The sequence below is a fragment of the Labrus mixtus genome, chromosome 7, assembly GCF_963584025.1.
Source record: "Labrus mixtus chromosome 7, fLabMix1.1, whole genome shotgun sequence".
NCBI lineage: Eukaryota > Metazoa > Chordata > Actinopteri > Labriformes > Labridae > Labrus > Labrus mixtus.
Window position 1 is genome coordinate 22,310,494 of NC_083618.1, and position 14,851 is coordinate 22,325,344.

A 14,851-nucleotide genomic window follows, 5' to 3' on the forward strand; every position below is an offset into this window, starting at 1 on the left:
TAAGTGTCATGTCTAGCGTCAGGATTACTTTTGGTTTGTTTCACAAACATAAAAAACTCTCAACAGGAGCTTTTAATAAAAAGACACATGGAAAGTTGTTCAGGTATCGAACGGCTGTTTACACCAAAATGTTAAATATTAAATGTATAAAATAATAAAGTGAAACATGGTCAGTAATAGCCAAATCTGAAAAGAATGAACAGAAAGTAACATCTCATAGATGCATGAGATAATGTCAAAATTGTATAACCAGAATACAAAATGTCAAACATTATCTGGTTCCTGCCTCTAAAGAAGTGATTAATTGCTGAGTTCAAGAATTTATATAATTGAGAAATACTTTCAAAAATATTCAAACTTATCAATGAATGGTTTTACCTTTACAGTCTATGGGTTTTACAGGCTTTTTAATGCTTTTCTCACCTGCAAACGAAAAGCCGGCTGCCATTATGGCGCTGAACTGTACACGAGTGCGAGGAAAGGGCGCTCCGTGTCAGAGCCAAAATGGCACTGTTTCCCTTTAACTAAGAAACCAATCGAAATCGTGGAAGGTCGCCACATCGAATCAAAATCAACGTGAGGGGGCGGGGCATGCGGATCCAGGCGGAGCAGTTTTCGGGGTGTTGTGAATTCGTGTAGCCAAGACGAAATCTTGAGTGGGAGTTGTTGGACCGATTTTGTTGTGCGATTTGTGTCGTGATTTCGCGCCGATTAGCAGCAGCAGCAGCAGCAGCAGCGATGCCCGGGATAGAGAAGCTGCCGATAGAGGAGACGCTGGAGGACAGTCCGCAGGTAACAGCTCGCTTTACTGGAAACTGAACCGCTAGCATGCTAATGTTAGCATCTCGTACAGCTAGGCTATCTGTCTTTGTAGGCTCAGAGAAGAGGTACCAAGATACCACTAAGGGCCCTGCTGCTAATTAAAGCTAATATAAGACAGTTCGGGTTGGATCCACCTGCAGCTGTGAACTGGCATCAAAATGAGACACACGAGCCGAACAGCTGGTGGGAGTTTCTGTCAGGATGCCAGATCACAGTGTCAAACATTCATGTTGGATTTGCACAGGAATGAGGTGGTTAAATTGAGAGTTAGCCGGATACTTCCTTAGCAACTACGTCCGTACTTCCTCCCCCCTCCTTTCAGTGATATCTGGTAATCTTTTGTCACCCTCCTGCTTCATGCTATTGTTAGATGTGAAAGTCACACTGAGCAATACGCTGCTTCAGAGAAAGCCCACACACTGATGTTGTATTTACTGCAGCTGATTCAGGACAAAACACCTGCTATGACATCACTGATTGGGGCGTGGCCAGCGTGTAAAATATTCACCATCACCAGTCACTCACTCAGGAGTCCCATCAAATGAGAAAAACAAAGAAAGCACCATCAATACTATAAAACACAGTTATTCCAGTGTTTCCATCCTTGAGTTTTGCACAGATACATTTGTACATCAAGTGGATTATAGGAGCCTTGAGAGTGTTTCCTCCTGCTTTACAGAGCAGCTCTCATTGCACTGATAGCCCATCAGGGCTGAGCTGTAATGAGGGTAGACGGTGTCCTGCGATGTGAAAAAATACAGGAAGTTATTCAAGCAGATGCAGTACATTTATGTCGGCTTAAATATGAGCAATGAAGGGGCAACGGGGGGGCCTAGTGGTTGGTGCATGTGCGGGTGGCCTGGATTTTGATCCAACCTGTGGCTCCTCTCCCGCATGTCATTCATTCCCCACTCTCTCTCTCCCTCCTCCATTTCTGACAATATCCACATGCCAATCTCTAAATGAAGTCATAATAAGCCCCAAAATAAACATTTTAACCTTTTTAAAAAAAAACATGAGAAATCAACATTTGAATCGTACAATCAGAAATGTAGTTATTTTTGTATTCTGCTTGCTTTGTAAAAGAGACAATGTGATGTGAAATGACAAGATTCCATATAAGAAAACCATTAAAAGTGTAATAAATGAACGTGCGTCCAGGTAAATGTTAGGCTGAAAACACCAGGCGTCACAACCACTAAAACACAGACAGAAAATATGACGAGTCATATCTCGGCTCTCGGCTTCACCTGAACAACAGTGGGAAAGGACGAGAGCAACACTCCTTCCTTTTGCCACATCCTGCCTGTGTGAGAGGGGTTTTCTGCAGGTGCCTCAATCTGCACAAAAAGGCATCAACAATCCAATCAGTACTGAAGAAAATGTCCTTCCAAAGACGCTGATAGCTAAGGCTTAAATACAAAACTCAGTACCTCAGATTTGAAGACACAAAACACCTGACAGACCGAAGAAGAAGAAGAAGAAAACAAACATGTTTTAAAAGTGATTCACAGACTTTTTGATAGAGTCTCGTCCAGGCATGCACACCCCCAGATGAGAACCACTGCTGTAGAATAACATGAACAGATTAACTTCCTGGGTGTGTCAACTTAAACGTTACTTTACAGATGCACCAAAAACAGAGGCGTACTTTGTAAGCATGCAGAAGTCGTGAATTTACATAGATAGGTGTGTGTTTGGTTTTTGCCAGTCACACAAGGGATCACTCAGGGCTGCCGTTTTTTATGGAAACCAGAATCATTTTTACTGTTTTGTTTTGTTGCAGACGCGCTCTCTTCTGGGAGTGTTCGAGGAGGACACTGCGGCCATCTCCAACTACTGCACACAGCTCTATCAGGCCATGCACCGGATTTACGACGCACAGGTACACACGTATGATGAACAGGTGTAGCGCCTCTGGGATCTGCATGTATAGACAGATCAGATATGAACGTTACCACATGGAGTTGATAAGAGAAGTTTGCCCTGTTTTTCACGGTGCTGTCTGCATTTAATTTCTCTCTCAGAATGAGCTGAGTGCTGCGACACACCTGACCTCCAGACTGCTCAAAGAGTACGACAAACAGGTAGGCAAAGTCCTAAACAAAGCCATCTAATCAGAAACCAGCAGTGTGACACTAAACCCACGACTCCATCACACCCCTGACCTCTCCTCTCGTTGCACGTTTGGATCATCGTTTTGCTGTCTTACGTTTAATGACCAGGAATCTTGGGCTCTAACAGGTTTTGATGTTGTGCTTATTTTAGTTTTCAGCGACATATTTTCTGAACATGACTCAATCTAATCTGTTCATGACTTGTTTTGGCTGTTGTGTGCAGCGCTTTCCTCTAGGGGGCGACGATGAGGTGATGAGCTCAACCCTGCAGCAGTTTGCAAAAGTCATCGATGAGGTAAGAGACATCGAACACGTCGGACCTCTGAAGTCACTTTTGTCCTACAAGAGGTTTAACTAAAGAAACTTTGACCTGATCGTTTCTGACTTCACTTTGAATAAACTACAACTACCTTTTAAAAAAAAAAAGATAAAAAAAACACATTGTTGCTCTTCAGCTGGCTCATGGTCAGGATATCCTTTAACGTCCCTCTCTCTCTCAATTCAATTCAATTCAAATGAGCTTTATTGGCATGACAGATCAACAACCCATGTTGCCAAAGCAGTACAGAAAAAAATGTTGATCAACAAATGATTATAATATATACAGTATACAACAAATATAAATAAAAGACATTATCAGTAATATGATCATTTTTACGGTGTATGTGACAATCATAAACATATTTAACAGCTCGTACTGCACACAGACTTTTCTCTCCACATAGATAGAGCAGCTTCTGATGATCGAGGAGCTGGATAAAGTCATGATATTTATTATCAATGTCATTAAAGAGAGCCTCTCTTAAATCTCTCTCTCTCTCTCTCTCTCTCTCTCTCTCTCTCTCTCTCCTCCTAGCTGAGTTCCTGTCATGCAGTCTTGTCCACCCAGCTTGCAGACGCCATGATGTTTCCCATCACTCAGTTTAAAGAGAGAGACCTGAAGGGTAGGAAACACACACACACACACATACATACACACACACATGCAGAACGCTAACCATCAACCCTGCAACTGTTGTCAAAGACTGAGCTCCTTATCATCCCAGCCAGTCCCCTCTATGCAACCACATGCATTATCATAGTTTGTTACCAATTTGCCAGGCTAAGGGCTGATATGATGTTTACATGCACAAACACAAAAAATGGGATACCGAAATACCGGGATACTCGAGTCCATGTGAACACAATTAACAGGTGACTGCAGGTGATTTTCAGGATTGTCATATAGCTGATGCGTTCTGTCTCTTTTGCGCTCCACATGCACCACTTTCCTGAACACGACGAAAGCTCGCTGAAACACTCAGTTTGTAAACATGTTAGTCAAACTCAAATCGTACTGAGTCACATTCCGGGGTCAAAGTCGGACTAACACACCTAGATAATGTGGTTGAGGACTTTAACTATTTATTTTTGGGCTTTTTGGGCCTTCATCAGAGAGACAGGACAGTGGAGTCAGAAATCAGGGAGAGAAAGAGAGTGGGGAATGAGATGCGGGAAAGTGGCCACAGCTCCTAATGGGCTAACTAATTTAAGACAAGCTATGATAGATCCTCTGACGTCGTCACACTTCATGAACAGAGACGGCCCAATTAAACCATCAATATAACTGTGTGTCTTTTGTCTTTGCAGAGATCCTCACTCTGAAAGAAGTCTTCCAAATATCAAGTGATGGTGAGTCTTATCCGCTAACTCTGACAGAGATAAGCCGAGAAGAAAACGTGATGCAGCGAAATGTAGATATACAATAAAATGTGCAGATAGAACAACATCAGTGCTTCCTGACCAAAGTGTTAAAAAAAGCTCCTAAAAGACATCAACAAATGAAACTCAAACACATGGCAAGCAGTTAAAGACATAAAAGATGTAATGAGTTGATTAAAAGTGGCTCCACACTGTCTCTACATTCAATAGAGAATATTTTTCTTCCACATGTATCGAGGTTTGGCTAAGCTTAAAGGTGGAGTCAGTAGCATTTTATTGGTGCAGTTTGTAAACACAACAGTCAAACTTGACTCCGCCTCCTGGGCTCATCACCCCGAGAAGTTCACCCTCACTGCAGGACGTAGTGTGTACGTTTACGGCTTGTACCTTCACTGCAAGTTAGCACAAGCTAACCGCCAGAAATGAACAAATAAAGAGGCATGTCTCCATCTCTGTGTGCAGATCATGACACAGCCATCAACAGATACAGCCGCCTCTCAAAGAGGAGAGACAATGACAAGGTAACACACCGCTCTTCTTCTTCTACACTTTATTTAAATGCTAACCCTCTGTGTTGACTGCTGTTTAAAACATGCTAAGAGCTCCTGAACTTTTCATGCTTTTGTCGAGTTATTTAGGTCGAGGTTTGAAAGAGATGTGAATTATTTGTTCAGGTGTTCGTTGACACATTTTCGCTTTTTGCATGTTCTGTCAAACCGCTGTGATCTGACAAAAAAAAAAAAAAAAATTAAATGAAGACAGAGGATTAGAAAGGGGCGGGGTTAACTTGAAAGGAGTAATCTTCTCTATTTTATTTGCTAAATTTATATTAATTGATTTAAGGGTGTTTGAACTTATGGACTTCTAAATTTACAAGTTTTCATCCAAGCAGCAAACGCCGCTGTTAAAAAATGAAGCCGATGCAGAAGTGTGAAATCCTGCAGTTCCTAGAGTGTCCACTAGAGGCTGGCTGCAGACACACAGGAAGTCACATACACACCCATTCTAAAAAGCCTGTTTTTACAGCACAGATTAACATGTTTACAGCCTGGTTCAAAAAAACAAATAGGTCTGATTAGCTCATGTCTCGATCCACACACACAGTACGGGGGGGGGGGGGGGGGGGGGGGGTGAATGTTTTGATGACTCATCAGTTTTGATTTGATGAAGGATAAGAGTTATTCACAATAAGGCGTGTAGCTGACCTGATTGACAGGTTGGCGCGGTGTAACGGTTTGTCAGAAGGCTTAAGACCCGCCTCAGCTCTCAGCCTGTCGTTAGATTGACTGAAAGTTAGACTGAGACAGCATTTCCAACATGGCGGCTGCTGTCTCTTAACTTAATTCCTGTCGGCTTCATTGCTCACTTCAGTTTCAGATTTATCCGATTGATTTCCTTCCAATCAGTGTTGGACCTGCCTTGCACAGGCCTGATTTCTTTTGGAGTTTCAGGCAGTGATTGTTGAGTGATGCATTAACAGCTGTAAAGCCTCGTATTACTGCAGGTCGACTTTCAGAGAAGTGGATTCAAACCAGCAGCTTCCTGACTGGAATATGATCGTTTTCACAATTCAATTGATTGGCAGTTGGATGTTTTTCCCTGAAATAAGAGCAGAGTCCTCGTGTGTTGTAGTTGCGGGCGGAGGCTGTGGAGGACGTCTACACCTCGCGCAAGAAACAGCACCAGACCATGATGCACTACTTCTGCTCGCTCAACACACTGCAGTACAAGAAGAAGACGGCTCTGCTGGAGCCACTGCTGGGCTACATGCAGGCCCAGGTACACACACACACACAGACACACACACACACACCTAAAACATTTAAAAAATCTACTATTAAGAGCTTCTAACAAACCTGCTGATGTGTGTTATCTGGTTTTGTTCTATGCAGATCAGCTTCTTTAAGCTTGGTTCAGAGAATCTCACCCAGCAGTGGGAGGAATTCCTGGGAACCATCGGAACCAGCGTCCAAAAGTATGAACCCCAGCTCGAGTCCTTTTCAACAAAATGTGTCTACATTTTTTTTTTCACTTGTCTTTTCTGCTCGAGATCTAAAATACTTTTCTGTTTTTACTTTGAAAAAGAGAGAAAAGTCATATTTACGTGACTTGGCCGACGTGACATATACGTCGGCAATGAGAGAAACATTCGACCAGTTCATGTGTGTATTCAGTGTGTGTGTGTGTGTGTGTGTTTGTCTTCAGTGTGCGCCGGGAGATGGAGGAGGAGGTCACTCAGATGCAGCAGACCATCCAGGATATGGAGACATCATGCGACCCGCTGTATGCACCGTGTGACCCTGACCCCGCCCACTCGCCTGTGTGTCGCAACCTGACCAGGAAACAGGGCTACCTGTACATCCGCAAGTAGGACACACAAATATTTGAATGCTTATAATCGACACATGGAATAATGCATAAGCACCGTAGTCCTGTATTCTTTCAAATGGCCACCAGGGGGCGGACTCGTTCAAGCAGATAAGAAAGTGACCCAACTTTTCAGCAGATTTATTCCCTCATTAAACACTTTTTTAAAAACGTTTAAGGATTTAATCTCTAGTTTGAAGTTTTCTTTAATACAGCATGATGTTTATTTTGTGAATAAAGGTCCCATTCAGAGCCAAATAGGTGACACATTAGGGTACACTTCAGGGTTTGGCTACCTCTGATTCACCCTCGACATTAGTGCGTGATCTCACAAAGCTTATGTAGGTACAACTTCAGGTCTTAAAACTCCTTTTAGTTGCTGAAGTTTTCCATTGATCCCAGAGGCCTTTATCGTTGTCAGGCTTTAGTCGATGATTGATTAAAAACAAGACGCCGATGGCTTGTTTTTTTGTGTCATTTCCCCCGAGGAGTTAAAGAAGCTCTTGTGTCTGTCTCTCAGTAAGACGGGTCTGGTGTCGTCGTCCTGGGAGCGTCAGTACTTCTTCACGCAGGGCGGTAACCTGATGCAGCAGGGCCGCGGCGAGGTGGCAGGCGGGCTGGTCACCGACCTCGACAACTCCTCCGTCATGGCGGTCGACAGCGATGACCGCCGCTTCTGCTTCCAGGTCACCTCCTTCGATGGCAAAAAGTGAGAAGGCTACAGTTTGTCTGAATCTACATTTTCACTTCTTGGAGTTAAAATCTGCTCGTGTGGATTTCTTTTTGTTCCTGAGACTTAAACCTTTTTTTTTTTCTTGTGTCAGAGTGGTGACGCTGCAGGCGGAGAGCAGGAAGGACTGCGAGGAGGTAAAACATTTTTCCGTCATGTAGTCCTGCTCTGTTTGTAATGTCAGTGTCCTCATCCCACCTCTCTCTGCTGCTTCTTCTTCCACCAGTGGATCGCCACCATCAACAACATCTCCAAACGCATCTACCTGAGTGAGAACGCAGAGGTCTGTGTCCTTTATTCACCTGCACTCACAGATCATAGGGAAACGTCTGGCAGCTATCGTCAGGTTTAGTCCAGCTTCAATCAACACCCGAACCTCTCGTGTGTCCGGGAAGGGATTCAAAGTTAAAATGTTAAAATGTACGACCTTCTTTAGGGAGCCCACAGTAGAGAAATGACGGGGAAGAATTGAAGACAGAGGAGGGGAGAAGGGGAGCAACAAAGGGCTGACCTTTGATCAATGATGATGTCTTATTGCGATACATACATTTAAAATACTGCATTAAGAAACCAATCATATAACTTAGGAGTGAGCTGATTGACTGAAACACTCTTAAATGGTCTGGCACAGATTTTTTAGGCTTCCAAATTGTCTTTTATTTTTAAGTAAAAATAGTTATCAATATTATAATAATATATATAATAATATAATAACAATAATATATTTTATCAATAAATTTTTTAGGAAAAGCGAAGTGTAGAAAAATGCATTTCAAGTCTTTTTGATGCTGACAGTAGTCCTCTTATTGGCAGGAGATTGCAGCCAGAGTGAACCAATCGGCTCTTGAAGCCGTGACGCCGTCGCCGTCCTTCCAGCAGAGACACGAGAGCATGAGACCCGGCAGGTGAGCGTGTGCGTTTAGCGAGTACTTCTATCAGGTGTGACGGCAGAGACGGGGAATTCAGTGGTTAGAGGAAGGAAGAGTCGGACCTCCACCTGTACGACCATCCCTCACTCTCTCGCTCTCTCTCTCTCTTTCTCTCTCTCCCTCCAGTAAAGGGCGAGTGGGTCGAGCGGGCAGCATCAGCTCTGTGGGCTCCGAGCCATCGCCCGCCCTCTCTGTGCTCTCATTGGATGCCCTGGTTGCCCCGGAAACACCCATCCAGTTTGACATCATTTCCCCTGTCAGTGAGGAGAACTCAGGACAGAGCAAGACGGCAGCACAGTCCGGCAGGTATGTGTCAATACCTGGCGTTTGTTCCCCCTTTTGTTTTAAGGGTTTGGTTCACACTGCAGTTTCCCTTTAATGAAGCATCTGCTTGTTAGTGTTTTATTACTTTTTCTCTTATTGTTTGTGTGTGTGTGTGTGTGTGTGTGTGTGTGTGTGTGTGTGTGTGTGTGTGTGTGTGTGTGTGTGTGTGTGTGTGTGTGTGTGTGTGTGTGTGTGTGTGTGTGTGTGTGTGTGTGTGTGTTCACAGAAGGAGTAATCCCTTTGGAGAGTCTGGAGACAGCACATCAGAGGACGGTGAAGGTACAGTGTGTTTCTACCTCAGGCTTTCTTATTTTTTCATGCTTTCCGTTGTCTGGGTAACACCCTTGTGGTTTGGGGGCAGAAAGCCTCTACTGTAGGTCGTGAGTGTTACTTCCCTCAGCAGCCACATGGGGCAGCACTGAGACCATTTTACTAGCGAAAACTGGCACATTTAACTTTGTATTGAATTGTATGAATAAGTGTTTCAATATAAGTTCCTGAGGATTGAAATAATATTGACCCATGTGAGCGACAATAATGTGCATAATAAAGCACATTTGCGGACACATGTATTTATTTTATTAATTCCTCTGAGGTGTGTGTGTGTGTGTGTGTGTGTGTGTGTGTGTGTGTGTGTGTGTGTGTGTTCAGACTCGATCCTCCACCAGCTCTTCATCGTTCGCTTCCTCGGCTCCATGGAGGTGAAGAACACAGAGTCACCTGACATCATCTCTGAGACCATGAGACAGATCCTGGCAGCACGAGCCATCCACAACATCTTCAGGATGACCGAGTCCCACCTGCTGGTCACCTGCGACTGCCTCAAGTATGAACCTGTGTGTGTGTTCGATGTGTGTGTGTTAAGGTTTATCAGGCTTCATGAGACAGGGATTCTGGTGTATGTTTGTGGATTCTTTCCAGTCGCAGTAGCTCCCTCTAGAGGTCGCATTGTGTATTACAGCAGAATTATAAACACCCAGGTCCCGTTTGTTAAAAAATTTGAATCAGGATAAGAATGATCCAGATTTGTTCATTCATGTTTTAAGCAAAGGAATCCTTTAATCCATCTTGTATTTTTCCTATTTCTCAAATAAATACTTGATTTGATCGACCTGATCCTGGTAGTGACTGTTCAAGGATTATAAATACTTTACACTACATACTTTGTCCACAGGGGGCGAGGGCGAGGGTCTCTGATCCCACTGTAAAACTGACAAAGAGCAACAGGAGGCTAAAATTCCCTCCACATACGGTCTGAACTCAGCGTTTGACCGCGTCTTTTTTTTCTTCTTTTCAGGCTCATTGATCCTCAGACACAAGTCACCCGGCTCAGGGTAAGATCACTTCTGCTCTCCTGCTGACGGTTTGATTCTCAGAAATGTGTCACTTAATTTATCATCTCCCTCCCTCCCTCCTGTTCTCCTCCTGCAGTTCCCTCTCTCCACTGTGATCCAGTCCGCCTCCCATCAGGACAACAAGAGGCTGTTTGGGTTCGTTCTGCAGCAGGCAGGCGGACGAGCCGTATGCTACATCTTTGAGTCCAACAACGACGGAGAGAAGGTCGTGTGTGTGTGTGCGTGTGTGTGCGTGTGTGTGCGTGTGTGTGTGTGTGTGTGCGTGTGTGCGCGTGTGTGTGTGTGTGTGTGTGCGCGTGTGTGTGTGCGTGTGTGTGTGTGTGTGTGTGTGTGTGTGTGTGTGTGTGTGTGTGTGTGTGTGTGTGTGTTGACCTGTTGGTCTCACCGTCCTCAGCCGCTCTGCTCTGTTTCGCCGCTCTGACTGTTTGTCTTCTTTGTGTGTTTCAGATCTGTGACAGCATCGGTCTGGCCAAGCAGATAGCCTTCCACTCTGAGATGGTGAGACTGACTTAAGCTAATGCTAACTCTTAACTCCAGATGTTGTTGTAGAGGTTGATTTATTCTGAACGTTTTCTTCTCCCTGTGGTGTGCGTGTAGGACCGGAAGGCGTCAGAGAAGAGGAAGGAGCAGGACAAGGCCAAAGAGAAACAGCAGGAAGAACTGAGCAAACAGAAACAGATTGAGAAGGTGACATTTAAACCCCAACACTTTAACCAAATTATTTAAATCATTGGCGATTCTGGAGTCTGTCGGGGCCCTAGGCAAAAGTTAATTAAGGGGACCAGCGTTCAGCGGGGCAACCAGAGTGGAGGTTGTCAGATGGTGCCCAATTCGGGAGGTTTCCTACTGCCATTGCAAAATTTGCACATTTTGGGCTGCTGTGATTCAAAAGTTGTGAGCCCTCTGGGGCCCCCTTACTGGTCTGGGGCCCCAAGCGGTTGCCTGCCTTGCCTGTTGACAAGCAGCGCCTCTGATTTAAAAAGCCCCACAATCACAACCAGAGTGAGACCTCTTCACAGACACCTGGACAAACTAAATTAAGAAGAAGAAAAAGTTCAGACATTTGAGACACAAGATCTCACAGAAACTCCCAAATGAAAACGACAAATATGGAGGATGATCAACCTCGTCAGCTGGCTGTCTTGGCGTGCGTGTTGTATTGCAGCAACAACAAAAAAAGACTGGCTGAAATCCTGGCTGAGAATCTTGTATACTGTACTTTGCAGGTTCCAGTCGCATTGATGTTTCGCTGAAAAAAGTATGCAACATGAGTTTGTTGACGATTCCCGGTCGGCTCGCTATCATTGGCTTTTGCCAGAATATTTCATCAGAGGAAGTCTGATCTGGATTTGTAAATATCAAACCTGTTTGAGATTGGTGAGGCTCTGACTCGATCGGGAGCAGTAAAATAATCGTACTGACACCTAAAAGTATTTGGAAAAATAATTGGTTGTGACAAGCCTTGAATCCAGCCTAAACTGGTCTCGAGTGTAGCCAACCGTAATCCCCTTTATCTCTTTTGAGTCCCAATAACCTCTTTATGTAGTCCTCTTTTTCTCTTCCTGTAGTCCTTGTTACCTCAGTATTTAGTCCTCTATCTCTTAATGTCTTTATTTAAAATCTGTGTTTTGTATTGAAGTTAAATATTCTTTATCCTCATTTCTCCGTTCAGGATCTGGAGGAGCAGAGTCGGTTGATCGCCGCCTCGAGTCGCCCCGCCAACCCGCCTGCCTCTGACGGACAGTTCCTTGTGCTTAGCAACAGCCAATCAGAGGAAAGCGACGCCGGGGGGGAGGAGGGTAAGAAGAGGGGCGAGTCTGAAGCCTAACAAAGCGAGAGGAGGGGGATGCATGTTTTAACCCCTTTAGGGAGAACCCAGCTGATACTCTCAAATCCAACAACTCAGGAGTCAGAGGAGGGGGATCGTCACCCGCCCGTCTGGGCTGCCTGGGAATGAAAAACATGTGCACCCTCACTGCTGGACTCTTTGAAGGTTGTGGTGGAGCTCGTCACTCTTTCATACAGAGGATAAACTAAACTCGTCCTCGCTATAAGAAGAGGAGGGCAGCAGGCGTGGAAACGTCTGGTAACGGCTTTTTATACCAGCTCCACATGTCGACTTTAACCTGTAAGTTTCTGTTTTTAAGTTTGTTTTATAAAAAAAAAAAAAAGAGCTAACAGCAATGCAGAGGATGAAAAAAACAACGTGGGGAAAAAGAACCAGGATGTGACGGAGATGTGGGAGGAGACACAGAAGGCAGAGAGGCTGGAGGTGCTGTGACATCACAGCGTCTGTGAGATACAAGAGGAGAGTTGGAACGAGAGAGCAGGAAGTCTTATTTTGAAAAACCTTCCTGTGTGATGTGTTTTTCTTCATCATTCCTGAAAGCATCCTGCACGGGGACACAGATTTTTTTCTTTCACTCCTTCCTCGTTGGAAGTCTGCAGACATTGCTGCAAGTTCATGCAAAACATAAAAGAAAACAAAACTTTCTGCTTTTGCGAAACTAACCACTGAAAAGGCGACATCGCGTCATGTTTTAACTTTACTAGATATGAACGAATCACAGCGTGCACAGGTAGCTCTGCAGTCGACTGGATTCTGCACCTCTGGGTTTAAACTCAACTCCTCCGAAGTTTTCAACACTAAACCTTTTCATCCTTAAGAAAATGACTTCTATACGTTCTCAAATGTTCCTGTTCCTGTATCTTTCAAATCAAACTTTATTCATACAGCACCTTTCAGACAAATTAAATTGCAGTTCAAAGTACTTTACAAGAGTGCAGAAAAGTTATTGACGAAAAAGTAGTTCACAGAGACTAATGCACACCGATAAGAATTTCATAAAATAAAAATGTAAAAAATAAAAAGACGACACATAAAAGCAATAAGATAATAAAATGAATACATAAGAGAAAACATTTAAAATTGTAGTAAGATAAAAAAAAAAAAAAGACGATCCAATAATGTTAAGATTTAAATTTATATAAAGCACTATATAAAAGCCAGACTGAATAAATTAGTTTTAAGACTGCGTTTAAAAATCTCAGACCCTCCACAGTCTCGGAGCGTAACATACTATTCACCGTGTCGTGGCGTTGGGATGTATCGTGTGGTTACATCTCGTCAGGACTCTGGTTCTTTAAAGTTTTGGATACTTTGACACTTTTCAATCCCACGTCTTTTATAACAAAACAATCCCCTTTAAAAACAGTACAACATGTCTTCAGTCACATTTGAACCGAAAGGTGCTGCGAGTGAAAGAGAGGGCGGCGTCTAAACTGCACAATTACCAGAGGAGAACATTCAAGATGATTCACAACGTGCTGATCAGTGAGAATCCTGAACGACTCAGTGGCTACTTAGCCCTGATACTTAGGCCAAGACGTCGGCCCTTTCCTGTCCACTCGTCGCTGTTTACCTTCTGATCTGCAACCCCAAGAGTGACGAGTGGAGTTTAGAGTTTAAACTTGATCAGCTGATTACTGCTCCAGCGTACAAACAAAATTTACTCTAACATGATTGGTCACAAGTCTTAGGAAGAGAAGCTCAGTTCAGACACCAAATTGAGTCCCCCTTTCCTTCAGATCCTGCACTAAAATACTGCTACTGGTTTATAGAGATTAGTGAAGCACTGTTCTGATATTTAGCTCATCAAACTGAGAAGGGACTGAATACTTTTTATGAGAATGCATGGTTAAAAAAAATACTAGAATAAGAAAAAAAAAAGGCCTTTTAAAAAGTCTGAAAACGTGTCATTGCCTGATCGAAGGATCTGACTTTTATGTTTTATACTTGAACTTTTTTTTTTTGTTGTTGTCTCTGATAATTTGGTCTGACACCGTTTATTCATGTGGAGAACTTTGAGGGAGATTAATATCTAATTTATGAAAAGGATCATGTTTCATAAAAACGTCTCCTGATGTCAGCATGTTTCTCTGTGACATGCTTCATGTTTGTTTGGGGCCTTTTATGTATCACAGGTTTTTATGTGTTTGCCTTTCTCCAGAGTGATCTACAGAGGTGATTATCTGTAGAGCGATAACGTAATGAGTCATCAGAAGAAGGGATGTTAAAGGTCAGCAGACAAACCTCTTCATTCAGCCTCTTAAGACGTTTCTGAATACTTCAGATGTTACTGATTTTGGCCTTCTGTTATTTTGGGACGACGTTTTTTCTCGCTGTAAACGGCTGGAGGACTCGTGTTGAATGAGCTGCACTTTACGGACGCAGAGCAATTTAAAAAGAAACAAAAAACATACAAGACGAGCATCGATGATGTTTAACTGTAAATATGTTTCAGTGATGTGTCATGAATAATTAAAAAAAGGCTTTTCAGTGATCAATAAAGCACTAACTCCACCCGCCTGAGTCAGTCTGCTGATGTTCACACATCAAACAAACCTTGTTGAGCTAAAGAAAATGACATGTACACACACACAGCTAGCTGGACCCTGCAGCTGGAAGGTTCTTTCCTAAAGCGGTCTGGGGGCTGACACTGTGGA

General features: G+C 43.6%; 1 protein-coding gene across 1 annotated transcript; it reads left to right on the plus strand.

Moving 5' to 3' along the window:
- The first annotated feature begins 596 nt into the window (after positions 1–596).
- On the plus strand, positions 597–14,708 carry appl1 (adaptor protein, phosphotyrosine interaction, PH domain and leucine zipper containing 1). The gene is made up of 22 exons (XM_061041310.1): positions 597–792; positions 2,609–2,707; positions 2,850–2,909; positions 3,163–3,234; positions 3,796–3,883; positions 4,569–4,610; positions 5,103–5,161; positions 6,273–6,419; positions 6,533–6,615; positions 6,846–7,007; positions 7,528–7,716; positions 7,832–7,874; positions 7,964–8,020; positions 8,551–8,642; positions 8,793–8,972; positions 9,217–9,269; positions 9,642–9,816; positions 10,288–10,324; positions 10,422–10,550; positions 10,793–10,843; positions 10,943–11,032; positions 12,018–14,708. The coding sequence occupies exons 1-22, from the start codon at positions 739–741 to the stop codon at positions 12,171–12,173; spliced, it is 2,118 nt and encodes a 705-aa protein (XP_060897293.1). The 5' UTR covers positions 597–738; the 3' UTR covers positions 12,174–14,708.
- Positions 14,709–14,851: the final 143 nt, after the last annotated feature.

Excerpts from the sequence above, each read along its gene's own strand:
- appl1 (XM_061041310.1), top strand. The coding sequence starts at position 739 with ATGCCCGGGATAGAGAAGCTGCCGATAGAGGAGACGCTGGAGGACAGT. Across the intron at positions 7,875-7,963 it reads GCAGGAAGGACTGCGAGGAG|TGGATCGCCACCATCAACAA; the intron begins GTAAAACATTTT and ends TTCTTCCACCAG. Across the intron at positions 8,643-8,792 it reads GAGAGCATGAGACCCGGCAG|TAAAGGGCGAGTGGGTCGAG; the intron begins GTGAGCGTGTGC and ends CTCTCCCTCCAG.